The 14,934-nt window shown below is 42.2% G+C and overlaps 1 protein-coding gene across 10 annotated transcripts in view; it reads left to right on the top strand.

The window, feature by feature from the left end:
- Positions 1-14,934, top strand: part of LRRC7 (leucine rich repeat containing 7) — a 185,278-nt gene that overhangs the window by 87,444 nt on the left and 82,900 nt on the right. For 9 of the 10 annotated variants that reach the window (XM_052666829.1, XM_052666830.1, XM_052666837.1 and 6 more), the window contains exons 2-3: positions 5,085-5,156; positions 13,099-13,294. In XM_052666829.1, coding sequence (XP_052522789.1) covers position 13,294 — 1 coding nt within the window. In that variant the 5' untranslated portion in view covers positions 5,085-5,156; positions 13,099-13,293. Of the gene's footprint in view, positions 1-5,084; positions 5,157-6,234; positions 6,388-13,098; positions 13,295-14,934 lie in introns of those variants that run through there. The other variant, XM_052666831.1, reaches the window with a different exon arrangement.

Below are 14,934 nucleotides of genomic sequence, written 5' to 3'. Positions count from 1 at the left end.
CTTTATGCTTACGTTGGGCCTGTTTGCATCCGCTGACAATAAACTCATGCTGGTATGATTCGTATGAAATGTACGTGTGGATGGATTACTTAGGGTGATTCTGATTTCCCACTGCTAACTGCCATGAATTAGCCTCAGGAAGATGAGATTGTGCTGGAGGTTCCTGCGATCCACTCCAGTTGTGGGCTGACTGCTCTGCAGGCTCCCAGGAGGTTCCAGCTCAGCCAGCTGTTGGCAGGCATTTCAGTGCCTCCAGGTAAGGCCAAGTGGTCAGAAGGGCCTGGAGCCCCCAAGCTCTCTGCTGGGACCTTGGGATCACATGTGGGGACAGAAGGAAAGAAAGCTCTTCAGTGGCCTCACCGTGCCACTAAAGACAAGAGTTGCAAAGTAGAGAAATACAGGAGAGGACCTCAAAGCAGAGTGACTGTATAAGCATCCCTACTGCAGAAAAAGCTTCTGTTGACCAGCAGGACATTCAACAGGAAGTATGTTTCCATAGCTGAGCAGGCTTTGCTACCGCTGAGCCTCGATACTTATTTTCTGAATCTTAACCCAGTGAAGAGTGGGACAAAACGAGGAGCATGGTTTCATTTGCTCAATTTACAGTTTTATTTTGTTTAGCAGCTTCTACTTGAAACCTTAGAAAAGAACGGCTATTTTAAGACTTCTCTTTTTCTTTTTTTCATGTGACAATGAAAACTGTTCATCTGAAAGAAAAGGATTGGTTCTGCTCAACTGCAGTTCCTCGATTGTTTTCAGATAAATTCCATTCTGTGTGTGATGTACTTAATTTCCAAACTCATTGTGTAAAACACTGCAGGTGAACTTTCTGCTAACAGAAGGCAGCAGCTTCTGCTTTTAAGGGCTAAGCTAGATTTTTCTCTGAGGTTTAAATCCTCATTAGGCTCTTCCTTATAGATGTATTGTTATTTTTATTTTTTATTTTTAAATTATATTAGATGGTATATTAAACAAATATTTTCTCTTGTACACCAGATTGCAGAGTTTGGTAGTGCTTCATGCTGTGTTGTTTCTATGATCGTCTGAGATGCTCTGCTTCAGTTCCTCACATTTTGATATCTGAAAGTGTGACACATTAATTTTGATAATGACTTCCCAACAGCTTGTATTTGGTTACTAGGAAGGCAGAGGCTCGCAGCGCTGTGCTGGTTTTCCATCCCCATTGCATGACATCACACACAATGCTCTGTCGCCCGTTGAAAAGTCGCAATACCTAAAATAGAGCATTCATTGCTGGTGCTTACAGGAAGTGCCGTTCTCTAATGAGCTTGGCTGTCCTTGGGAAAGTTCTGTTCCTAAAACAGCAGTGAAAGAATGAAAAAGGGCTTTGCTGCTTCCTAAAGCCCTATTCAAACTTTCTTACTTTCTGCAATGTAAGACAAATGGCTTTCTGCGAGTGCGCTGCCTGTAACCAGTGCAGTGTGTTGATAAGAACGAGGGCAGCTCTGTCAGCTTCCCCTGCTTTGTGCCACTGCTCTGGGATTTGCAAGTTGTGAACAAACTGTATCCAGCAATGGATAGAAGTCTTTCATGATCATTAGTAATCCACTTACATGTTGTAAGTAGTTGAGTGTGTAAGAATGAGGCCCTGCCACATTGACAAAGCTGATCCAATTTATGATGCTCTCCAGTGGTAACCATCTATATTTATCACTTAATCCATAAGAGACGTTTTTATGGTACAAAACAAGTTGTCTGTGCATTGGAAACCGTTGTGCTTGCAGCAGCGGTGTGTGAACAAGCTGCCCTTACATCCTGACTGGGAAGGGTGCAGCGTCACAGGGAAATACGTCTCACAGCCTGGTTCACTTTTCATTCTAAGGGCTGTAAATCAATGCGAGGCATTAGAAAGCAAACAGTTCATTCTGGAGACAGAATGGCTTTAAGCGGCCCTTTGGAGCAGCTTGCTGTAGGAGGTACCTGTTTTCGTGAGAACCTGATTGCTGGGCACCGTGCTCCCAGGTGGAACCTGCCTCCAGGAACGGTGCGTTCTGAAGAGGGGAAGAGAACACTGGGATGATTTTCTCCACATTTACGTTTATGATTTCCAGAGGATCCCTCAGCTCTTCCTGAAGGTTTTGAATGAAAGGCGGTGAGGTGTCAGCCAGAAGCAGGCTCTGCTGGGCAGGAGCAATGGGAGCTGTGTGTGGGAAGGAATCCTGTGTGTCTCAGGTACAGATGAGGGTACAGATACCTGCTGAAGTATCGTTGCCACTCACAGGAACGAGTTCTCAGTCGTTCATCTCACTGTACCACTTCAGCAAATACACGTATTAGACTCTTACTGTTTCTTGTTTCCTGCTTAATCCTTTTCTTTATTAAAATGTAATGAAAAGTAAAATTTAAAAGAGAATGACTTTGTTCATTAGCTGTGTACAGCGTGTTTGCTTTTTTGGAGACTGAATTTCCGTGGGTAGACCTGTTGCTCTCTGGCTGATAGGCAGAACAGCATCAGTACGTGTAAGGAAGGATGCTAGAGGTTCCCAGGTTAGCTGTGCAGTGCTAGCTGGAGATGTGGGCTAGGCAGGCACTTACCTGATACTTATTTGTAGTTTTTTTTTTTTGTCTTTTAATTTGTTTCATAACTATCAGGGCAACATCTGAAGGTCAATGAAAAGTCGCTTGCCTATGGTAAATGGCGCTGGGCTGGTGGTTGGACTTGGTGATCTCAGAGCTCAGTGATTCCTAGTGGGGAAATACTGGTGGGCTGTGGGCAGCTGGACTGCGTGATTTCTGAGGTCTTCTCCAACCATGGTGATTCGATGATTCTGTGGCTGAACATTACTATGATAGTTTGGAACATTCTGACGCTTTGGCAATCTTGTACAGAATGTGGAACTTTGGCAGTGACTCTGAAATGAGCAATTTTCTTGCCGTGCTCATGGAAAGCAATTAATGACTGCGTGGCCTGTGGAGCTCCTGCACACTTGGTAGCTCCAGCATGCTTCCTTACACATTGCTCTGGTTGTCACAGGGCTTCTGCTTCAGAGAGAGCAATATCATACAATTAGAGACTGATCATTTTATATGCATGGAAAACAAGTGAAATTAAGGTGGTAAGGCCAACTATTTCAGGCATTTCTTGTCTTCAAAGTATATGATTTTCCAGCTTATTTTTAAACAGTTTTTTTGCAGGGGACCTGATAGAAGGCCATTGTGCTGCACACAATGGGGAAATAACGAAGGAGGCTAGCCAAGAGCAATAGGCTGGTTTTCAAAGGCTTGCAAGTATTATTGTTACTGGGCCTATAAATATTGTTTAAAAGCCTTTTAGAAGACAGTTTTCCCCTAGGGGTGCTGTACAAAGCAACAGTGTTCTGTAGTAGAATGTCCTTAATACAAGGCTTTTAGATATTGGTACTTTCCTTAATGTCTTTATTCTAAAAATACTGAATGAGAACATTTCTGATGTGTCCTTTTCTTCCCCTCTGAGATATCTTCTTGTCCTGGATCACGCCTAGCTGTGGATGTGGGTGGCTGGTACTGGCTATCTGTGTGCCATGCAGCTGCCAAGGGTTGAGATTAAATTGTGCTAGTCTGTAAATGAACAGGCTTCATTATTTAGTGAGTAGCTCCATTCATGGGGAGGTTTCTGTATTTTTCTCATTAGAGAAAATCCATCTGCATTTTCAGTATCAGGTTGTCTGGACTTGGTTTGTGCCTGCTTAGGGCACCTTCTCTTTCCCACATGCATCCTTTTTTCTCCAAGCTGTGTGCTGAGCACCCTGCAACTCTCTGGGGAGCTGTGCTGGAGCCACAGCCTGCCTCTGGCATCCTCCTGCCTGGAGGTTTGGTTGCCTGGAAACTGCAGCTGGGCAAATGGGGAATTTCAGTTCTGGAGGAAATTTTCTTTGGAACAAAGACTGTGGAATTGCTTCCAGAATCACTGGATTCTTTGAGTGAGAAGTGGACCTTTGAGAAATGGTCAGTTGAGCCGTTTCATTCTGATATAATCCAAATGTTTGCCTTTGAGTTTGTTAGGGGATATAGAAGGTTTAAGAGAAAAGTTATTTTGATAGGAAGTTTCAGTTGAATCTTCTTTAGTTTATCAAAACACTTTCACAACTTGGAGAAGGAATATCTTGTAAGAACAGGTTTGTATGACAAACTTGTGGTTCCTCCTTCATGACTGAGCCAGCCCAGTGTGTTTTTAATTCTTGCCCATCATTTGTTCAGCTGAGCAGCACGGCTGTGCTTCTTTCCTCTTTCTTCAGCATCAGAAAAGTATGGAAGTGGCACTGAGGGATGTGGTCAGTGGGCACGGTGCTGTGGGTTGGGTTGGCCTTGGGGATCTTAAAGGGCTTTTCCAAACTCTATTGAGCTCAAGGTGGACCTGGGGTAAGAGAGATTTTGTTTTTCCTTGAGCTTCTGATCTGCTTACAGCGTGGAGTGAGGAGGAGTGACACAGAGTTTGGCAATTCTTTTGTATCCTGCTGGCTCTGGTATTAAATAGTAATGAAAAGTCTATTTGGGGTTCCTGAAAGTTAATTCTGGAGAGCTTTGCGTAAGATGCAGAATGCCTCCTGGTCCCCTTCCTGAGACAGGCAGTTTTGTTCTGAATTGTCTTCTAGGCTCATTTGTTTATAGTGGTTTTCTGTTATTTTTCTATTTCTCTTGCATTACTAGAAGGATGTCAATACAATTTACCTTTCAGGGTCAAATATCTATTGTAATAACTTCTATTCATTGTGACCCATGGTAAGTTTCAAGATATCAGAGCAGGCCTTGTGTAAGGATAAATTTGATTTCATAGAAGGGCTGTGGCAGTGTTAGCTGATGGGCAGCTGGAAGCTCCCACATTGGAGGCACGACTTTGCCCTTCTTCCTTTCATTTTTCAGTCACTTTCATTTCACTTCATGCATTTTGAAGTGAACTGCTTAAGCTGGGCTTGTATTAAGTGTAGAAAGTGTAAATTAAAAGATAGGCAGCTTGGAGCATAAGCACTGCTGTAATGACTTCATTCAAAGCAGTGCTCTCAAAGGAAGCGCTGACCTACTTGCTTTACACTGGGCCCTCGTTGACCATACTTAATTAAAGTTCACTCTTTCTTTTCCCATTTAAGGAACCCGCAACGTGAAAAACTGATGTGAATCAAAATGGTCACCACCTAGAAGTCTGCAGCGACGAGTGACAAGTAAGTAGATGCTTGGTTTCTTCTCCTTGATAAATATTAATGTTCTTGTAATCAGAGTTGTTTAATGGATGCACATGCATGGACTGATTCTGAAAGGGTGCCAAGCAGCAGGCACTAGATTTTCATCCCAGTGCCTGAACAAAAAGGGGGAAAAGAATCATTTGAATGGATTAACTGACAATACAGTGTGGAGAGAGCTAAATTGCAAGTTCTTTGACACTCCCCCATTCATTTTAAAACAAGTGTTGCTTTTAGTTATTTCAGCTGAAATCTGCTGAAACAAATGGTGCTGGTACAGATGTACACGAGAGCAGCTGAAGGCAGCTCCCAGCTCCACAGCCATCTGAGGGCTCGGGGGTTGGGATTTGCTCCCTTCACGAGACAGAAATTCAAGAGTCTTACAGTCAGAAGTGTACTGGAGCAGCTGCAAAATGTCAGTGCAATCTTACCTATCAGTGAATTGTTTCCATCTTGGAATTGAAGGTTTTGTCTCATTTAATAAGCTGTAAATCCACTTGAAAAGGTTATATTGCAATTAATTAAAATAAAAGCAAACAATGATAGCAATATCGATGTTTCCAAAGGGTTTGCTGTATTTTGTTGCTAATGGCATTTTGAACAGAAGGAAAAGAGATTGTTTGCAAGGCAGGCACTCAAATAGAAGTGAATAAGTACAAAAGGAAGAGTGAGCAACAAGCAGCTCTATTGGAACAACCTCTATATTATATATGCTGGGATTGTATCAGTGAAAAAGGTGATTGTTTGCAAAAAGTTCAAAGCTGTTCCAAACAAATACTTTGCTCTGGGGCAGAATAAAGGTCTCTACTGAGTCATGCTTTATCCAAATGCTATTGTGGTATCAGTACATCTGCAAAGTTGCTCTAGCTTCTAGGAGTTTTGATAGAAATGATTACATGATGTACACAGTTTGTTAGAAATATATGCTATGTACTATATATATACTGTAATTGAAAACAAAGCCAAATTGCAATAGCATATGTAGCTGAAATGCTAAGTCAGGACTTAAAGCAGTGATAGAGCACCTGGTGGGAAGGCAGACCAGCCCAGGCTCAGGTGCATGCAATGTAATGCAATGCAGTGCAATGCAATGCACCTGAATGACTGGAAGGTCTGGAGCCAGAGCCATCCCTTCCCAGCCCTCATTCAAGGGTTGGCAGTGGAGGTGGGGGGGTCTCACTGGAGATCCCTGCATACCTGAGGCCTTTCAAGGGTAAGTGGATTCTTTCTTTTGTTTCTGCGTCCACAGCTGCTGCATTTGAGCACTCGCTGCAACCCAGGACTTTGCTACTGTGCTGCCATGCTGTGCTTTTCATCACATTACAGTCTATTAAATGTTTAATACATATCCATGTTTACTTTCTGTATGGTTGCAGAATATATTTTGCTTGATTTCAATTAACTCATTTAAAACTTGGAAAAGACAAATGGGAAAAAATATATTGTAAGCTACAAAATAGCTGTCTCTGAGCCATTAGGGTTCCCTACTACAAAATCTTGTGTTATAGTTATGTGGAATGGGGACTGACACTTGAGATCTTCAACTAGCTCTTACTCAGCTTTGATAATGCTGCTTGAATAGTATAAGCCTTATTGAGGATGTGTTTTGGTTTGCTCCTGCCATGCTTCTATTGGTTATCCTCCTACAGTTAAATTGTGGAGCCATTATCTGAAGAGAACTAGATTCCCAAAAAACAAATATAGCAATGTCAATTTAGGCCAGCTGAGAGCTCGGTCGCTCTCATTGTGTAGCCACCAATGGAAACAAGTGGAATTTCACCTGAACATAGGAAAGCACTTCTACTGTGAGGCTCTAGGCTGTAAAGTTTCTTTTTGGAGCTGCTCAAACAACAGGGCACGGCCTTGGCAGGGATTTGGACCAGAGGTCCCTCCAACCACATCTGTTCACTGGCTCCGATGCCTGTCAGCTTTTCTCTCTTTTCAGTTTGGCTACAAATTTAACTTTCCTGGGTTAAAAATGCACAGGAAAGAAACCTATAATGAGGAGGCATGAAACTGCTGAGGAATAAGAGATTTTTTGCAAAAGGTGCCAGTGGTAATTTAAATCAGATGGCTTCTATCTGCTTGAAAGATGTTCTAAAGGTATTGCAGAGTTGATGCCATTTTTTAAGGCAGTCCTCTCCATTCACTGTATCTAACTGTCACTTCTCTGAGCATCCAAAAACACAGGGCAGTGTTCCTTTAGAAAATAGATCTGTGTTATTTAAGTTGTAGGCGACTGGTCAGGGATTCCAATTATATCTCTCATGTGGATTCATGTAGATTATCTGTCTCCATGATATTAGTAATGCCTTTTAAATAATGGCATTATCTGGCTAGGTGATTTTGGGATGTTTTCTGCACAAGCCACTCTCTCCAAGGAGCACTGCCTGCATCTCGTGCGACACATGAAGAGGCCAACATCACAGAACTGTACTATCTGTGCTGGAGAGCTGGAAAGTTGGTATTCGTTGCTTTTCTCAAAGCTGGAGTATTTGGAATTGTGTTTCAGCAGTGGCTTTTAGCACTGCTAGCAGTCTGGGTAATCACTGTTGGGGAAATCCATAGTGAACGTGCCATTATCACCAAACCATTTGCGTTGTTCGTCCCCATAGTGAAGTAACAAATTAAGCAGTAAGGGCAGAGGACCTCATCCTTGGGTACGTCGTGCTGAGTTTCTCAGTTCTGCTAAGGAGATCTGGTAGGTTCCAGCTGCTTCATTTTGCTGTCGTAGAGACACGGGAGAGTCTTGCTAGGAGAAGGATTTGTCATCGCAGGAATTAATGTGCAGATGCTCAGGGTTATGAAGGCTGTCAGTCGGGACTGTTTAAAAATACTCGTGTGTGTTTCTGGAAAAACTGATGTCAGTGCTCTGCCTTTAGATCAACGTGCCCCAACTCCATCTCCTGAAGCATTAGGGAGAGCATTTCCACCACGTGAGAGTGAATTAATCAGAGCCACTCGAGCTGCTGGCAGTGCTTCCATCCCTCCTCACCAGGGGAGCAGAGTTACACGCACGCTTTTGAGAAAATTCCTGGAGCTGTCAAAACTTGCAGTTGAGCAGCGAATTCTCAAGTGCGAGCATTTCACCTAAATGATTCACAAAATGTCAGAATTTAATTAAAAAAAAAAGCTTTGAGATGCTTTAATTTCTGCTTCAATTACTTGATTTCTTGTCACTGAAAGTTCAAAATAACATTTGCTGTCATTTGAGATTATTTGACGCAACATATGGATGTTTATGTACACGAAAGTCAAAATATTGTCTTTGTTTCACTTTATTTTAACTTTAATCCACTACAAATCAATACCACGTGCCTCATTTCCTTGGTCCAGATTTCTTCTGTTTGTGTTGCAATGAAACATCTCGGCGGTTTGCATCAGGAAATATTGGAGACCTTGTGAGTGAATGGAGGAGCAGCTATTTTCAGTCCTCTAGAAATGTTATCGCAGTCTAACACATGGGTGTTGAAAACAGCTGCTCCTCTAATTAGTTCACTGAGTATTTCATTTTTCTACATGACTGATAATGATAAGGCGCACCGTTACGGTGGATACAGCAGGAAGTCACATGGAATGTGCTGAAGGCATTTTCATACAAGGATTTGGTTCTCAAGTTGGAACTTTGGAAATCCATTTTGCAGCAGTGGCCTCGCACAATGTCTTCACGAAGTCGAACAAGAGGTTTTGAATGGGAATAAATCTAATGTTCTGCGTGCTGACTGTGAAGATTAATGGCATCAGAGATGTTAATTAATGCTATCTCTGAATTTTTTGAGCACAATGTCATATGCATTACTTTTGTTCTGTATGGGAATGCAGATACCTGAACGCCAACATTTCCTGTAATGTGCTGAGCATCCTTAACACCAGTGCTGGAATTAATTTCAGACTTGCTTTTTGTTCTATCATAGCAGTAAAAGATCAATCGTGTTTAACCAGAAAGCAGTGGTGGGCAGCTTTGTCTTTGACTCTTTCCTTATGAAAGAAACACTTGGGTTTTGTGCAGCTTGTCTCTCGTGTTTCTTTGAAGACAAGGGAGTTTCTGTGCGTCTTTACACCGGGAATTTGCCTGTCACTTCTGTATGTAAACAATATAATGCACTTTATATGCAGCCCAACACAATTCCACTTCACTGAACGCGGCCCAGGTGAGCCAACAGGTTGGACCCCCGTGATTTACAGTGAAGTACAGTCAAAAGTATGTGTTTATGTACTTCTGAGGGGAAATGTTTACTTGCAAAATCCAAACCTTGATTTCATCTGAGTGTTAAGAGCTGAGATTTTGGTTGTGAGTCATCTTTAGTCATTGCGGAGTCTGACATTTCTGTTTGGAAAGGGCAATACTGTACACTTAGGTGGAGGAGTTTGGCTGATTTAAATGTTTTATTGACTGATGGAATGTTTTGGGAGTGGAGGAGAGGAGGAAGTGAACATCCTCTGTTTGCCTCCTCTGTTATCTTTGTTTAACATCGTGAACTTCTGGGGTGACACTCGGTGCCAGACTGGTGCATTCCTTCTAGATTCAGCTCCACTCGTAACACTTTGCATGCGGATGGGCCGCTTGGGAAGAAATGCAGCAGGCTTAGAAGATCCCAGCACTGTAGGTTCAAATTTAGCTGCTGTCAACGTGTGTAGAATGGTTAAAATAATAGAGTGTCCCAAGTTGGAGGGGGCCCATAAGGCTCAAAGAATGGCTCCAATACTGGGAATTGTTTTCTTCATGAGAAATTTGGGAGCCATAGCACATTCCTTACACCATGTTTCAGAAGATCTCTCAACAAGCTTCTGAATTTCAGATGCATCTGTAAGCTGATGGTTCTTTTTAGGAAAATTCCCTGACAGGAAAAATGTAACTGGAGAAAATTTCAAGCAACAGCTTGTTCTAAAGCAGCACGGGCTTCCTTTTCCATTGGACTGACATCTGTGATAATCATCTTCTAGATCTAGAAGGCAGGTTCTTTGTCTGCTAAAGAATATCTTTTTTCTGTCATAGAAAGTGACAAAATGAAATCGCGTTGTTGTGGTTTGGTGTGTAAGAAATGAATGTTCACAAAAGGTGAGGTCAGCACCTTGCAGCCTGGTCCCGGGGAGCGTTCAAGCTCTGCAGACCTCTCTGACGTGTGCGTGCACAGAAGATCTCCTTCAGGGCATTCCCTGGCCTTCACTGATGTAGAGTCACCTGTGGTACGCAGAACGTGATCTACGTGTTGGGCTATAAGACTGTTTTCATAACATCCTGTTTCCATAAAACCCCTTTCAGTAATACAGTAAATAGTAAATCACATGGTACTTTTCTGGTTAAAATTACTAAGTGATAATATCTATCTAAGTGGATAGAGACTGGGCTGTAGACTTCAGCTAATGGAAGAAGGCGTACCCGTGTGTAACCTCGTGTCCCCAGCCCTGCTATTTGGGTTTTGTCTCTTTGCTTGCTTGTGCCACGAAATGAGATTGCAATGCTTTTGGGACAGGGACAGAGCTCCATGGTTTTTGACTGGCTCCATTTGTGTGAGAGCTCAGTGTCCCACGAGGGGCAGGGCAGGTGCGCTGCTTTCTGCAGCGTTTGAGCATGGGGACGCGGGGCGAGGGACGCCGCCATTTCCTTGTCTCCATTTTTATCACAGATTGAAGTCACAGGTGCAAGCACTCTCCTGTCACTTCTGTTAGTTTTATAGATATCTCTAGCTAAAAAAAGACCTTCTAATATTTTACGATAAAGAAATCAGCCCAGTGTATGAACAGAAACGTCTCTTTGGTAGAATTTACTGAACGCAGTTATACTTGCTCTTTCATTTATGCATGCCAATTTGAAGTAACCTACGGGACTTAATTGGAGCTGGTGCTTTGATGCACTGAATGCTGAGAGCTGGATGTGATCAATATATGAGAGAGAGAGAATAAGAGAGACTTGCTGTTATCATTGGTCCCCTGCTTCGTCGCAGGACTTGGTTTCAGCCTGGAAACAGAACTAGTTAGTGATCTGTGTCTGATTTGATAAGAGTGAAACAAATGGATTAAGTGTGTTAGAGATTACTTTGAGCAAAAGGGAGCAGGACTTTAATTAGAAGATTCTGACAACTTTTCAGGTTATTTAAACAGGGCTAACTTAATAGCTGTCATCAAAACATCTCTCAACTGATAAACATAAATGGCTATGCTGAGAACAGAGCAGAAGTACATCTGAGTACATTCAGGGAAGATGAAGTAATTTGGTGCTGAGGATGTTATTGAGTATGTTGAGGAGGCACAGATCTCAGCCTCATATGTTCTTAATGAAACTTCTTAAACTGTAGAATATCAACCTTCTTAACGAGAATATTTTATGTGTTCAGATTTTTAACATCGAAGAAGTTTTAAATTAAAAGCAGCTCTGGCTGGATTTTGGCAGCTGCCAGTAGCTAACAGTCTGAATTCCAAAATGCTGCCATCTTACACAGTCAGTGAGCAGGCTGGAAGTCGTGCATAACAAAGCAGGGAATTGCAGAATGTAAGGAGGGACTGAATTTTATAGATGTTAAATATGGGGAGTTTTCTGGCATTGAACAGGCAACAGGCACACTTAGGAATATTGTGTGTATATTTAGTATTCTACAGGACACCATAAGCACATGTCCTAGGCCAGGTGAGCCCTCGGATCACAGAATCATAGAATTGTCTGGGCTGAGATCATCCAGTTCCAGCCCCCTGCTATAGACAGGGACACCTCCCACTAGACCACACTGCTCCTATGAGATATACAACTGCATTTTGGTGATAGAGAAGCCATTTCGTGCATCGCTTTCTTTATAGCTGTATTTATGTTTTTATTAAGGCAAAAGAAAAATTGTGTGAATAACTGTGTTTTAGAATATTGAATTTATACCTCAGATAGACAGATATCGAGAAAAGATGCCACAGGGATGAATGTTTTCAATGTCTTTATCAGCTTCTGTTGCTTCTTCTGAATGTCCTGTGTCTATTCTAACAAGTTCATACCTACAAAGAGCATCTTGGCAAAAGAATGAGTTGGCATAAACAGCCTTTGAATAATTTTTAAGTTATAGTTACAGTTATTAACAGTAGTCTGAATCTTAGAAAAGGTTATTTGTATTTTGCAGAATGCTTTAGTAGGATTTGCTAGAAGGGAGAAACCTGCTGACTGGAGTTTGGGAAGAAGAGTTTGGGTAAGAAATTAAAGATGTGGTTTTAATCCAGAGCAGGGGGTCACAGTGCACCAGCACTGCTGCTTCCCATCCTGGGCTCCTCAGCCTCTCTGTTTTTATTCTTTAGGAACAGGAGCATAGAGATTGTTAGGATGTTGTTCATCTTTCTGATACCATCTGTTTTCCTTGGTGGGAGGGAGAAATGGGATGCATTCCAAGCTGTTCCAAATGTTTTTTTCCCTCATTCAGGCTGAGATTCAGATGTTCATGTTCAGTTTCTGATGCGGTTCAGTGGCACTTACAGCACTGTACTGTGGGCAGTCCTGATCCATATGTCACTTGACCCAGCAAAACTGTAATCACCTCTATAGAGACAGAAAGGTCCGTGGCACTTGCTATGAGTTCAAAGCGCCGTGGTTTGTCAGCGAAGCCATCACTGCATCCCTTTGCAATTTACAATTTGCTCTTTCTGCTGTGTTGACTCAATCCTTTCCCTCAGCCACACGCTCAGCTTCTGTTCCTGCTCCCTACTGCCATTAGCGGTTCCTGCCTCTCCTCTCTCTAATCATCTTGACTGCTGCTGATTGTTCACAAGTGTCCAGACGCTCTCATGTCCCACTCCAAACTCTCTTACTTTCTCTTGCACTAAAATAATGGGCACTGTCTGGATCTTTTTCAACTGTCTGTCCTCATTTTCAACTCCATGTACCATTTTTTTACAACTAGCACCTGTCAATTTCAGCAGATTTATATTCTTGCTCCATGCTTTCTCCCTGCAGTTACACGCCATCACATCGGTGAACCTCTCGAGAGGCTGAGAAGCTGGCGCTGAAGCTGAAGCCTGGGAAGTGCTCCTCAGTATTTTTTGCTGGCTTGTGCCATGTCTGCTGCAGAAGAGCTTTCTGCAAGTCCCTCTCTTGCATGACAACACTGTGTGAAACTGTCATAACCAGTACAGCTGAGAGTTGGAAAACAGTGAGTATACTGAAAGACCTTGCAGCAATTACATTTAAATGCTGTTCTTTGCGGGCACAGCCACTCAACCCACAAACAATACCAGCTCTGTTGGTGTTCCCCTATGTCTTGTGGCAGTAGTTAAAAGATAACTTTGCTTACCAGTCAATAGATAGGAACAGATACCTGGATTATTATGAAAATTGCTTTGTTTCTTTGAAGCCGAGCCTCAAGAAGATGAATTTTGCCTTTTTTTTTTTTTTCTAAGGCTATTGAGGGGATGAATGTTTTTTATTTTAGCATTATGGAATTCAGTGAAAAAATGTGCAAATGTACTTGATTGATCTTAGCAGAATCGCCTCTGAGTTAAAGAGTACATTTAGTAAATTAGTGAACGTGTGATCTTCAATTTCTTTATGTGTGGTGGTGTTTGGTGATCAACCAACACTGAGGTCTATGAGGTGCATCGTTCTGTGTATGCTTAGTAGAGATTTTTTTTCTATGTGGGTATCCATGTCCAGCAGCCCTTTTCCATTGCTTTCTGAGTCACTTGAAGGTAAGCCACATAGAGACTGAACGTGGGAAAGGAGTGTGCTTTAACAGGCCTACAAGTAGTGGTATGAACTTCATGGCATAGCTGTTGTTCAGTCTGATCTGGGGATGTTTCAGTTCTGATTGGTGTTAGCATAGTACCTGCTTCAGAGGGCTTTTTGTCACAGGTTGTGGTTGTCCAAACGATTCTGATAGTTGGAGGCATGCCTATTAAAATATCTTAGTGTTGCTAATTCAATTGGGGATGACAAATTCCATGTTTCGCTTCTCTTTATCTTACAACGTCTTGCCTCTAGGTCATGTTTCTGCTCCTTTCTAGATTTACTGTCGCTGGAGCAGATTGTACAATGGGGGCTGTGTGCCTGTTTATAAATTACTGTCAAAAGGCTATCGCTTCTTGTACAGCTAAGACTTACTTTGGGAGGTGGGTGGATGCCAACATTTTGCTTAGTGCTTCGTCAGTGTTGGTTTTTTTCCTTAAACTCTTGTTTCAGGCTATGAGAAATGTCTTTGGACTTCTCGCATTCCCTGTGCCTGCTCAGGGATGATATCTTAGCCCTCAAAGAACACTGCTAACCTAACTGAGCTGAGGCAGAGAGGACCTTGTGTTTTGTAAGTGAGCAGTTAGCAACTGAGCTGTGACCACCAGACAAAACAAGGGGAGAAGCTAAGCGAAAAACAAAGACGTTCATTGTTGCTGAAATGTGCCCAAATGCTTGAATCTTCCAGCGTTGATATGTTCAAACCTGCAATTTTAGATGAAATCTGATGAACCCCTCCATTAAGAATGAAGCCCGTGTATTTTTGAGTGGAACAACTTGGTACAGGTCTGGTTGATGCTCCCAGATCACGGTCAAAGTAATGAAATTCTCTTCAGAATGTTATTGCTAAGGTTGCATAATTGGGTATTAAAGTTCTGATTATACTTTAACAAAGTCCTGGAGTTTGTAAAAACCTGACATTCCAATGTACTGAATTTCAGAGTTTGACAGCTCAGCTGTGAGAATTTTTTTAGAGAACATTTGTAGCATAAGAACAGCATGTTAATTGACTAAAAAAAAACTGGGACAGATTAATCATGGGAGGGTATACGATACCTAAAGGAGTGT

This window comes from Tympanuchus pallidicinctus, unplaced genomic scaffold (assembly GCF_026119805.1).
Source record: "Tympanuchus pallidicinctus isolate F22 unplaced genomic scaffold, pur_lepc_1.0 scaffold7, whole genome shotgun sequence".
NCBI lineage: Eukaryota > Metazoa > Chordata > Aves > Galliformes > Phasianidae > Tympanuchus > Tympanuchus pallidicinctus.
This window is presented reverse-complemented; position numbering and strand designations above follow the sequence as displayed.